Source organism: Pogoniulus pusillus, chromosome 26 (assembly GCF_015220805.1).
Source record: "Pogoniulus pusillus isolate bPogPus1 chromosome 26, bPogPus1.pri, whole genome shotgun sequence".
NCBI classification, from domain to species: domain Eukaryota; kingdom Metazoa; phylum Chordata; class Aves; order Piciformes; family Lybiidae; genus Pogoniulus; species Pogoniulus pusillus.
The window spans coordinates 7,022,545-7,034,553 of NC_087289.1; the positions used below are offsets into that span (position 1 = coordinate 7,022,545).

General features: G+C 42.2%; 1 protein-coding gene across 9 annotated transcripts in view; it reads right to left on the reverse strand.

The window, feature by feature from the left end:
- The window catches only part of ATP11B (ATPase phospholipid transporting 11B (putative)), a 71,490-nt gene extending 61,502 nt beyond the window's left edge, over window positions 1-9,988 (reverse strand). For all 9 annotated transcript variants that reach the window (XM_064165523.1, XM_064165521.1, XM_064165519.1 and 6 more), the window contains exon 1: window positions 9,724-9,988. In XM_064165523.1, the coding sequence (XP_064021593.1) occupies window positions 9,724-9,750 (27 nt within the window). In that variant the 5' untranslated portion in view covers window positions 9,751-9,988. The remainder of the gene's footprint in view (window positions 1-9,723) is intronic.
- Between the last annotated feature and the right edge of the window lie 2,021 nt (window positions 9,989-12,009).

Genomic DNA, 12,009 nt, shown 5'->3' on the forward strand with positions numbered 1-12,009 from the left:
TTGTCAGAGGAGATGATCCATTCACACTCCATGCACATTTTCAGAAGGCTGTGTAAATCTGTACTCAAAGCAGTCAGCCAATAATTCTTTCAGTCATATAACTGGGCAGTACTCAAACTGAATTTGCCATATCAAAGGTTAGCATGAAGAAAGAAACAGCCTCTCTCGCAGCAATTTTAAACACTGCTCTAACATCTCAAGTAATGAATCAACTGAAGCACCCTGGGGTTTACATAGTGCCATGTTATTTGTTCCTCCTCTTTTAAATATCACTGCAGTAAAGAAATAAAACAGTATTAAAAGTCATACACTCTTCATGCAGCTTCCTCTTCCTGCTTACTATATCTGCAGCTGTTCAAAATATCTGATAACAAATCATGTTGTAACCTACTAAATGGCCTATAACCAGACTACACTTCTTTGTGAAAACACTGTAGGAAACAAGGCCTGAGAAATCAAGCAGCATTAACCTTTCCTTTCACAAAGTTTAAACAAGCCTAGTGCTGTACTTAGAAAAGTTATATCAGTGCTGGAAACAAAGTCCTGGTTACATATAGCTCAAGCTGCTCTTATTGTACTTTATTTTGTCCAAATGGCTGCAAAAATAGCTTGGAAAAGTCCCTCCTTAGAATTTAAAAAGTTATCTATCTTATTTTTATTTATCTTCAAAAATAAAAAGCAAGCTAAAGCAGGCTCATTCACTGCAAACATACTTCTCTGAGCCAGTTCCTCTGCTCAGGTGACTGATGCCAAACATACTGGTCTTGTAACATCAGTAAAATCAAAAAAGCAAACTGAGTAGGCAGGCTAGACTTTCTAACCTAGTGTTCTCCAAGACTGCTATGATGTGTCCAGCTTATGTTAGTAGCAAAGAATTTCAACAGAAATTTAGGTACACTGCATCAATTAAGGAACTGGCTTTCTTACCCTCTCCAACAATCCAAATCATAGTGTTTACAAAGCATAGCCTGTTTTGGGCTTCCTATGATAGAATAAACTTAACACTTTGTAACAGATACTCTTCAACAGAATTCCAAATGTTGGGTTTTTTTCCCAAAGGATAATCATAATTCTTATCCTCTTGGATTCAAAGTATTTAACCAAATGCCTGTAATGCATTCCTCGTTCATTGCTTTAGGGTGTTCTGTTTCATACTCAGACACACAGATCATGAAAATGATGAATACTGAACACATGATACTTTTTGATCATACTATTTCAAGCAGAGAACAGACTTTACAGTAAATTTGTCTTCAACCCTAACAAAGCAAGCAATTCAGTTAACATTCATATTCTAAGAAGAAAGCCCCTATCTAAAGGAAATGGCCAGTGGCTTCCAAACTACTTTTGGGAGGCCATTCAGTAATCTCTTAAGTTTTCTTCCCTTTTAAAAAAGGCATTATGATAAAATTCAAGAGATACAATGGAAGTTGAGGCTTGACAGTAGTCCAAAATGTTTGGTCTTTTGCCATGATTCCCAAAAGCAGGCCTCTGCTCTAAAGAAGTGGGAATGAGGATCACAGAATCATAAAATCATAGAAGCAACCAGGCTGGAAGAGACCTCCAAGATCATCCAGTCAAAGCTAGCACCCAGCCCTAGCCAGTCAACTAGACCATGGCACTGAGTGCCTCAGCCAGGCTTTTCTTGAACACCTCCAGGGATGGTGACTCCACCACCTCCCTGGGCAGCCCATTCCAATAGCAAATCACTCTCTCTGTGAAGAACTTCCTCCTAACATCTAGCCTATAAATCCCCCAGCACAGCTTGAGACTGTGTCCCCTTGTTCTATTTGGATGCCTCTGAAGTTCAAACTATGCAGTTTTAATCCCAGAACTAACACTTTTCCAGCAGCCAGTTGCTCTGATCTGCAAGATATTCTCCCTCTCAGACAGCTAAGTAGGCAAGATTTTCAAAGTTGAAGCGTGGCTTTAGGCACCCACCAGAAGGCAACTATAAGGCATAATATTTTATAAAATAAGAATTAATATCTCAAAAAAAATTAAATCAATAGCCACTTTTAAAAACACTGCTCAAAATAAAGTACTCTGAAGATGGAAAGTGCTAACATTTTGCAATAATCAATCATACAGAAAGGGCAGACACTAAATAAAGTCACACTAAGAAATACAGAACCAGTACATAAATGCTACACATGCATACAAATCCTTCACACATTCTAATTAACTACAGGATCTCCAATAAACAAACAAAATCTAATTGCATGCTTTCTGCACAGTCCCTGCTTTTAAGTCATTTTATAGTAGAAATACTTTTCCTTGGTTTCCAGTATCAAGGCATTCAAACCTGCGACAGGTTCTGAACTTCCATCTAGAATTAGAAAGCAGTTCCAGTTTTGTAGCTAGCAATTCCACCAGATAAAACAATTTATCAAGTCCATAACAGGCCAAATACAGAAGAATCAAACATTTGTGCACATACTTCATACTATGTGCACTATTATCTTAAAATCAAATGCTTTTTGCCTGCTGCTTTGAAGAGTTATTCATAAAACTACTTCACAAGAGCATGAAGGCTCCTCTTCTGAGCCATTCTCATGAACATTATCCCACATAAATACTGAAAGCAACTACTTCCAATATTTTGATTGCTTCTAGTAGGCAACAGCTACTACATCAGTCAGCTCCTGCACTGCAAGATCAATTCAGTATGAAAAATCTCCACCACTTTTAAAAACCCTTCCCCAAGAACCACCCCTAGATAATATATCTTAAGGCTTTGGGGAAATCTGTGCCCAAATTATACTGACAATTGCTTTGACAGTTGTTGCTCAAGGAACCTCAGAGGAAGAGAATTTAGTTCATAGCTGGAACTGTCTAGCTCTTTCTGCTAATAATCCTAGACAAAGCTTGATCTGTTAAAGTTAACGTTAGGAGTTTTGAGTCTATTCCATTCACTGAACATCAATTTAAGTTTTAATTACATTTCAAATATGATTTATGACCTAAGTATCAGTTTAATGTCCTGCCTTCAGACACGTTTACGAACTAGTTTATCCTTAAAGCTTGCTAAATCTTAAGCTTCCTTTCTATTTCATGGTAATTTTTTTTTCCAAACACAGCTGTAAATATCTGCAGAAATTACCACACTCAGCCATAAAACTAGCAAAACAAAAAAAAAAGTGGAAAGGGACTAATAAAATGTGATAACATTTAACAAAATACACTTTTTGGTGTAAACTACATAAAACATCTTTCCCTAACAAAGTATTTCAGGACAAAAACAAACAGCTTGCCTCTTGTCTACATCAGTATCTCTCCTTCCCATTTACAAGAAAATTGCCCTCTCCCAGGCTCATTTTTACTCAAAGTAAACAAGAAAAGAACTCAAACCCTTTAAGCCACAGCATGTGGGAGGGCAAGGAATTGCAGGGTTTTGTATTTTAAATCACAGTATAGCTGTTGGTCTTACTTTCTATCTTTTCTGCCATGGCCTGTACTATTACTAAGTGTTTGGGTTTTTTTTTAACAGCAGTTGTTGGGAAAAAAAAAGTTTGGCTGCAAATATGTCACCTGTGTTTTGCTGGAAGATATGACCTTGCATTTATAGACTTTGTCAGATCTATTTTGCTGCATTTCTTATCTGCTGGCATACAAACAGACTTTGCACTAGAAATTAAGGATCTTGCCAGAGGTACAGTAGAGATACTTTCTCCAGTTACAAACCCAGAAATAACTACTGAGTACACCATAAGATAGGAAAGAAAACCATGGCAGATAGTCATGATGTATTTAATGAAATTTAAACACATTCTCTTGTTTTCCTCTTGTAACTCCACCCCAGAAAAACAAACAAGAAACTTCTAATTAATTCAGCCAATTCAATCCAAACTAGAAAAATAAACACCAATGATATTCAAAACACATTAAATTCAGTGCATTTACTTGCCTTAGTTTATGGATTTTACCTTCTGATACAAGCTCAGAGGCAATGTCCTAGCAATAAACAGCGGCATCCAGTCTCAGCACTCCCCCACCCCACCAGATACCATCTACTGACCAGAAGGCACAAAGCTTTTGCTCTTTGTCAACAAACTAACCTTCATTTCTCAGTCACATAAAACATAAATAGACAGTAGCTATTAATGGAGCAGGACCCTGTTATTGTGTCTTTCTGTGGATCTGTGCCCACAGGAGAGGTGGGTTGCACAAGATGACCTCCAGAGGTCCCTTACAACGCGATGCATTCTGTGATCATACAGTCAATTAAACAGTCATATTACTGTGAGACAAGTGGAAATTTGCCACACTAAAAATCTGCTGCTTAAAAGGCTCATGGCTAGAAAAGAAAACAAAAGGGATGAGACAAGATACAGCTCTAAGTCTCACAGCAAAGCAGTACATGAGCGTGGCCAGCAGGAGCGGGGAGGTCATTCTGCTCCTGTACTCAGCACTGGTTAGGCCACACCTTGAGTACTGTGTCCAGTTCTGGGCCTCTCAATTTAAGAAAGATGTTGAGGTGCTTGGACATGTCCAGAGACAGGCACCAAGGCACAGCCTTGTGAAGAGCAGCTGAAGGAGCTGGGGCTGTTCAGCCTGGAGAAGAGGAGGCTCAGGGCAGACCGCATTGCTCTCCACAACTACCTGAAAGGAGGTTGTAACCAGGCAGGGGTAGGTCTTTTCTCCCAGGCACACAGCGATAGAAAAAGAGAACAGTCTGAAACTGTGCAAGGGCAGGTTTAGCCTGGACATTAGGAAGAAATTCTTCATGGAAAGAGTGACTGGCACTGGAATGGGCTGCCTGAGAAGGTGGTGGAGTCACCATCCCTGGAGGTGTTTAAGAGAAGGCTGGATGATGCACTTAGTGTCATGGTTTAGTTAATTAGAAGGTGATAGGTTGGACTCGATGATCCTAGAAGTCTTTTCCAGATGAATTCTGCTAATTCTGCGATTCTGTTATCAGACAACCCCTGATCTTTCAACGTTTAAAACTGTCATTGAAGAAAAATAGTGTCAAGCCTGTCTTGATTAGGGTTGGGTAGGTAATTTTTAGAGTTTCGTTTCTGTGAGATAAGATTTAAAAACTCTACCCAGAACACAAGGGATGTCTCTGTTTGGAACAGACAGCTGTCTGCAGGCAGGGCCAGCTTCTGCACACTTTGGAACACACTGTGCTGCAAATGTATTAGCCCTCAGCAGTTGCAGAATATAAAAAGAAAGTAAGGTTAAAAGACCCAAACACAACGGAAGGGTTATTCCAGCTGACCATAGAAGACCTCTGACAATAAAAAACAGGGCTGCATTTACTTCGGTGTTAAGATACAGGAGGGGAGTCACTAAACCCCAGGTCTGAAACTACTCTAACTGATCCTCTGTGCACAGTGGCAACCCAGAAAGTATTAGCTGGGCATTCTGAACAGAGCAACTCTTTCAAGCAAATACACATTTATTTTGCTAATATACAATAACAAACACCCATTTAATTTTAGCCAAAAAGGAGAAGAGGCTTCAATGACAACTAAGAAAAGAGAGTGTAATTGTGCCCCAGAAAAGCAATGAGATTTCAGAAGCTAGGATAAGTTCAAAGGACCGTCTGCATTCAAACAACGCAGAGAACTCTTGGTGGGGGGGAAGAAAGAGAAGAAGGAGAAGGAGAAGGAGAGGGAGAATGAGAGAAAGAGAGAGAGAAGTAATTGCATTGGACCGATTCTGTGCAATGATTAAGTGAAAATAATACACATGTCAATGCAAACAATGAGATCAAATGCTGGCCACCTTGTTCTGAATGCAAATAACCACAAGTCCTCACAGAACACCATCTGTCTTCTGAGAACAACTTAAGAGATACCAGCACCTGGAAGGAAAGGGAAGAATATACCACACATGCAGTCCTCTAGTGCTAACCTAATAGAGGGCATTTTCCTTAATACACTGATACAAGGAATTAATCTATACATTTTTGTCTTTGACTTACAGATAAGCATCAAAGATGCATTCACCTGAATGCTTTGTTGTGCATGCTGTAACAGTTGTTGTCAGTGCACAACATCATCCAGGTTCTTAAACTGTAGGAAGAATAATTCTGCTTCTCTCCATCTATTATGTGTCAGGGAAGGACCAGGCAGGTAGCTCTTGGATTTTCTCATGCAGTATCATTTGAATAACAGTGCAACAGTTTGAAAGGCTCAAATACCCCATAATAACAACTAGAAAGGAAAACCAGACACTCTTCTTCACTTGGTAGGACTAACAGTTCAAAATTATGCATCTAAGATCATACATATAAGGGTATTCTGCCACAATTTCTGGTGACCTCCTTGACAGACAACTGAAGTTGTCATTACTTTCTGTTGATACCACTGCAACAGCTTCTACAGATCATCAGGACGTCAGCACAGTCCAAACGCTGTCATAGATCTATCAAACTGGAAGTGGTACAGAAAATCACCAAGCATTACAAGTGCCACTGTGCTCTTGTTCGGTGTTGGTACTGCACAGTCTTGGCCAGCAGAGCCACAACAGCGCCCTGCTGTATACATATTAGCTCTGTAGTCTAACCCACTACACTTGGAAATGCAAACAAAATGTACTGCTATTCCTGAATATACATTTTCCTTACCATATTAGCTTCCTATCAACTGTTGTTGACACAGTTGCTTTTTTCAAGCAGAGTTGGCTGTGCCTGTGGTGTTATGCAACCCTCAGCAAATCCACATGCCTACTGTCTTTCTGAGATCTCAAGGTAACAGAGCTGGAACTCAAGCATCTTTCCTGCTCAAAGCTTGTCTTTGAAATTCATCAGGGCATTTTACCCAAAGCAGTGAATTGTAACTCAGTTTGTCTCTACATTTTTTATTAGTAAAACTTAAGGTACTTCTAACTACTAACTAGATAATACTGTAATTATACTAACTACAAAGTTGCACACTTACTATGCAGTTTATTTAGTGTGGGAGAGCATTAACTTGAGAAAAACTGGTAATGGTGGTGTGAACTGTTTCTGAGCAAACAAAGCAGGACTGAAGGCCAAGATGCCAAACCAAATGGATGATTTGTAACAGTTCCACACAGACACTGAAGACTGAGCAACAGTATTCCTGCCACCAATCTGCTACGTAACAAATGTCTGAAAAGACAAGTAACAACACAGTTAGAAAACTGGGTTTGCACTTGTAAGACCACAGTAAAGATGAAGAACGTCTTATATTCTCAGCCTGTCTCCCGTTCTCAGTGGAGCAGTCATCCTTTTATGAAGCTATATAGGCATACACAGATTTTCACAGACTAAATCACAGTGAAGTCACCACTTCTAAGACCAACCACTTCATTTCCCCTGCCTCTTTTATGACTCTTGAGAGCACAAGCTCTCAAGACTGTACACACTCAGAATGATCTCATTAATTAGTATAGGAAACACTGTCCTTTAAACAAGTTGCAAAACATTCACTGCTTTTGTACAGAGAGTACTTAATAACTACCTAAAAGCACCTTCAGCAAAGTACTAGTCCCTCCTCCTTTCCCCAACTCTTTACTACTTTCCATCATTTCTGCACACCAACATTTTTCTTTTGTACTACTACAACATCTCACTTAAATCACTCCCACGTATTTTCCTGGTTCCAACCCCTTTGAATGGAAGAGAACACTTTTTTCAAAGCCTATTGCCACCTCAAGCACAGGTACAAATGCATGCTCTAAAGGCATCCAAACCCACACATTCTTCTCTTCTATCAGAAATAAATCAGACACAGGTTTTGCCATCCTTTGTTCAAGTATTTCTGCCACCCCACTCTTCCCACTCACTCTGATTGTTTTCTCATCATCTTTTCCCAGGTTCTCAGCCCTCTGACATTCTTTCAAAGCCTAAGCATCACACATGTATGAAGGAATAAACATATGCTGGAAGCTATGTAAACCCAAAGACTACACACAGATTGAGTTGTCCAAGTGCTCCTCAGAAGAAACTGCAGCGTGATACCTGTGTTAGGCTTTTTTCATCTTTATGACCTCTGAAACAACCAAGTAATTAATGTCAAACAGCAGGGTCTACAGAAAACAAACCAACAAACAAACAAACAAAAACACTAAATGTGTATCATTGCAATAATTTTGTTTCCTTACTCATCCTGACTTTTCATAGTCCTGTTCACCTACTATACTGTTTCTTCCCTGTCAAAACTAGTACAAGTTTCGCAGTCATTTTCCCATCAAAACAAGAACAAGAAGAAGAAGAAGAACAAAAGTCTCCTATTGCTGGGTTTATTGCTCATCTTGTTGGACTAAACTTTCACTTTCTATTAAAGACTAATGTATTTCTGGAAAGCTGGTCAGTGCACTCCCAGGGAGAAAAGCAACCGCATTTGACACACCAATCCCTAGCACTGATAAAACCCTAATCTAAACTCCACAGAAGACAACGTAACACTGCTTCAAAAACCACCACAAACCTCAATCTGTCTTCAGGAAGAAAAAAATGCTAGCTGTGTTACATCAAACGGGATTCATTCTAAAAAGCATGGGTATGGCTGTAATGGAACAGAAGAGCGCAGTCAGAGCTCAGACACGGCAATTAATTTCCAGGTCAATAACTCTTGGTGTCAGCCCAAACTAGTGAGCACTGTCAAGCTGGCATTGAGAGCATCACAAGATCCGTGCTTCAGACACAGATCTGGGAAAATCTATGGGCCACAGGAAAGGAAGTAAGGAAAAAAAAAACCCAACCAAAAAACCAACCAACCAAAGCTAATTTTTTTTTCCCTTTCAAAAAAGTGCTGTAAGAAATTAAACAAATCATTAGTGAGACAGGAGATTTAACCATTAGAATATAAAGCCTAACTAATTGAAGTTCTTCTACTAATCTGGGCAACATGTGCAATGCAAGGTAATGCCTAAGAATGGGAAAAGTTTATAAATACACAGTCTAGAAGGAATTTCTCCCTTTCAGAAACTGCAAGAGAAATAACGCTGGAGGAGGCAGTAAGACCCCTTCAAAGTAGCCAGACAATGTACTTCCCTGCTACAGCATCACAGACATTACAGTCACAGCCACCTTACTTCCCTCGAAGGCTGCAGTAGAAGCGCAGCCCAGCAGCACCTATTTAGAGACAGACAAGCTCTAACTACAGTCTTTTTCACGTGGTTTGCCGTAAGAAAAGCCTTTCACGGATCTATTTCTTCCATTTCTCCTCACTGCACTGCCTAAAGCAACAAGGGCTGCAAAGCTCTAAAGCACAGGGCAATCAACGAGCGAGACGCACACCGGGCGAAAGAGCCCTCGAAGATTTCGCAACGCGAAGGAGGAAGAGAGGCCAGCGAAGGTCTGAAGTGCCGGTCCTCTGAAAAGGCATCGTCATTCCCCCGTGAAAAGAAGTTTGGGGACCCCTTCCCAAAGCGGGGCACAGGTAGGGGAGCGTGCTGCCCTGTGCCAACCCGGTTTCAAGAACAGAAAAAGAAGCAACCGAACGAGCCAACTCCCCCCCGCAAAACCCCAAACACTCCAAACCCTCCGGCTCACCTCAAAAACACAATTTAAGAAAACGAAAATAACGATCCCAGGGAAGCCTGCAGGTTTCCCCAGACCCTGCACCTCGCCGCTCCCCGGGCGGGACAGGGCTCCCCTCCCTCGCTCTGGCCCTGTTTACCCGCTTGCCCGCACACCCCTCTTCCTCCGGGGACCCAGGGTAGAGGCGGCAGGATGGGGTGCAAGGGGAAGTCCCCGGCCCGGCACCGCGCCCTCCCCGATCCGCAACGACGGGAAGCACCTACCAGCTGCTGCCGGACCCACCGCAACATCCCCGGCGGCGCGGGTGGCGGACCCCGCGGCGGGGCCCCCTCGGCTGTGCCGCGCCCTCCGCTGACACCACCGCCTCAGGCCAGGCGCCCGCCGCGGTTCTTCCCCATGGCGTAGGGGCCCGAGGCCGAGTTAGGAGCGGCACAGCCCCCTCGGCGCTCCCAGCCTCCGCGGCTGCCGGCGCCCCGCCGCCGCCGCCATCACAGGGCCGCCGCTGACACCCCGCGGCTCTCAGCACTGCGGTCCGCCCCCTGGAAGTGACGTGCGATGGCGAGGGGAGGTGGGAGAAGGCGTCGGGTGGGGTGGAGGGAAGCAGGGGTGTCGAGATGGGGGCATTAGGTGCTTGGTGCACCCCAGCCCTGTCTGCGAGGGTTAAACCCCTCTCCCGGATTCCTTCACGGGCCCGAAGTGCTGTTTCTGGATCATCACGGCCACGCGTAGGCCCGAGTGGCTTGAGCCCAAGCAGGCTCCAACAGGCAACTGGGCAGGGGTGGCCTGGAAAAAGCCTTACCCGCCCCACACAGGAGCTCCGGCCCACGGCCTGCCAGGTGCTCGGCCTCGCTGAGACTCCACTTGTCTGGTGAAGTGACTTCGTAACTCTATTGTTTTAATCTATTTTCAAGTAAAAAAATAAATGCACACTTGCACGTGTTGGAATAAAGATGTTGGAAAGAAACCGAAAACGCAAGTGCAGTTTGTAGGTGTCCCAAAGTGCACTGCTGGGAGGATCTCGCACCTTTCCTTCACCTGCTGCTGGCAGTATTGTGCTGAACTGCTGTTCGCTTAAACCCGGGTATTGAAATGTGGCAGTGTCAGGTAGTGATACCTTTGAAACCTTCTGTTTTGCTCTGAAAACAGCTGCTACTTCTGAACCCCAAAACCCTTGTTCGGCTTCAAGCAACACACTGGTACAAGTCTGCAGCTTCTGAGCCTGCGTGGCTAAGAACTAAAGGAGATTATTTTAAGCAGTCAAGTCCTAGGTATTTGTGATCAAATAGCGTTGTCAGTGAAGTCAATGACAACTTTGACGGTGACTTAAAAAGAAGTCTTTTTGCATGTGAAGATCAGAGTACTGTTCTTGCCATTCCCATTTGTTCCCAGGTAGTTCTGATACATGGCAACAAATTAAGCCTGCTGTAGAGTTAGTGTAGTGTTCAGTGTTCAGTTAGAAATTTAGAACAAAACTCAAGATTTAAGATAGATGATATCATGCCTGAGCAACTGAATCCTGTGGTAAAGGCTGATGCTTTGGGCATCTGCATTTAATTAGAAAAATAACCTTGAAAGAGTGGGGAATAATACTGCATTTATCAGGCACTTAGGAAAGCTAATGTTAGCAAAACTCTGTATTAAATGCTAGGCATTATTTCAAAACATTTAAATACATCAAAGCTGAGTTTCAAACAGCTTGCACTACCCTATTCATCTAATGTGCAGTCTAAAATAACAGAGTGATTTCATAGCTATGGCTCGTTGCCTGGATAGTGGCCTTAAGCCAGAAGCTTAACTAATACATTCAATATTCTTATGCGCCTCCTTTATCCTCAGATGTAGAACAGGATCCTGACCACTCCGTGCTAAAAATCCTATGCCATTTCTCTGAAGTGTAAGGGTATTTGGTCACTGTGCCCTTGCCAAATCCAAGTATGAGTTGCACTTTCTTGCAAGAGCCTTTATTTCCATGGCTTGCAGTTATTACATAAAGCTACTTTATGCTTCCTGTTCCACATAGCTGTAATGATTCTATGTCACCAGATAAAACTTGGGAGCAGTTTACAAGTGACTTGGATCCTGCTGTTTGTGTTTTCCATTTTCAAAGTATGTGTTTTGGTGGATGAAAGTATACTGACAGGATGAAATTACTTTCAGAATGCTCTGACCACTCTGACAACAGAAGGCTCTGACTCCATTCCTTTTCCAATGTGCAGCAAAATTCTACCTAACATCCTTGCCTTGTGTCCAGGCTAGTAAAACTTTGAACTTTTAAAACTGCTCAAAACCCCACACTAGACATTTATGAAGTTTGATCTCACCCTTGAGAGGTAAATCGTTTTCAGAAGAGAAAAACTGAAGTAGAGCAGAGCAGCCAAGTCAGATATTGATTAGCCAATAACACTGCAGCACTTCTGAAATCAAAGGTCAATTGTATTAAGAAAGAAGATTCCCATAGCAGAGATCACACTTCAATATTTTGCCTTGAAGCACAGCTGTCTTATACAGAACAAAATGCAACTGCTGAAGAAAAAAATGTCACCTACTGG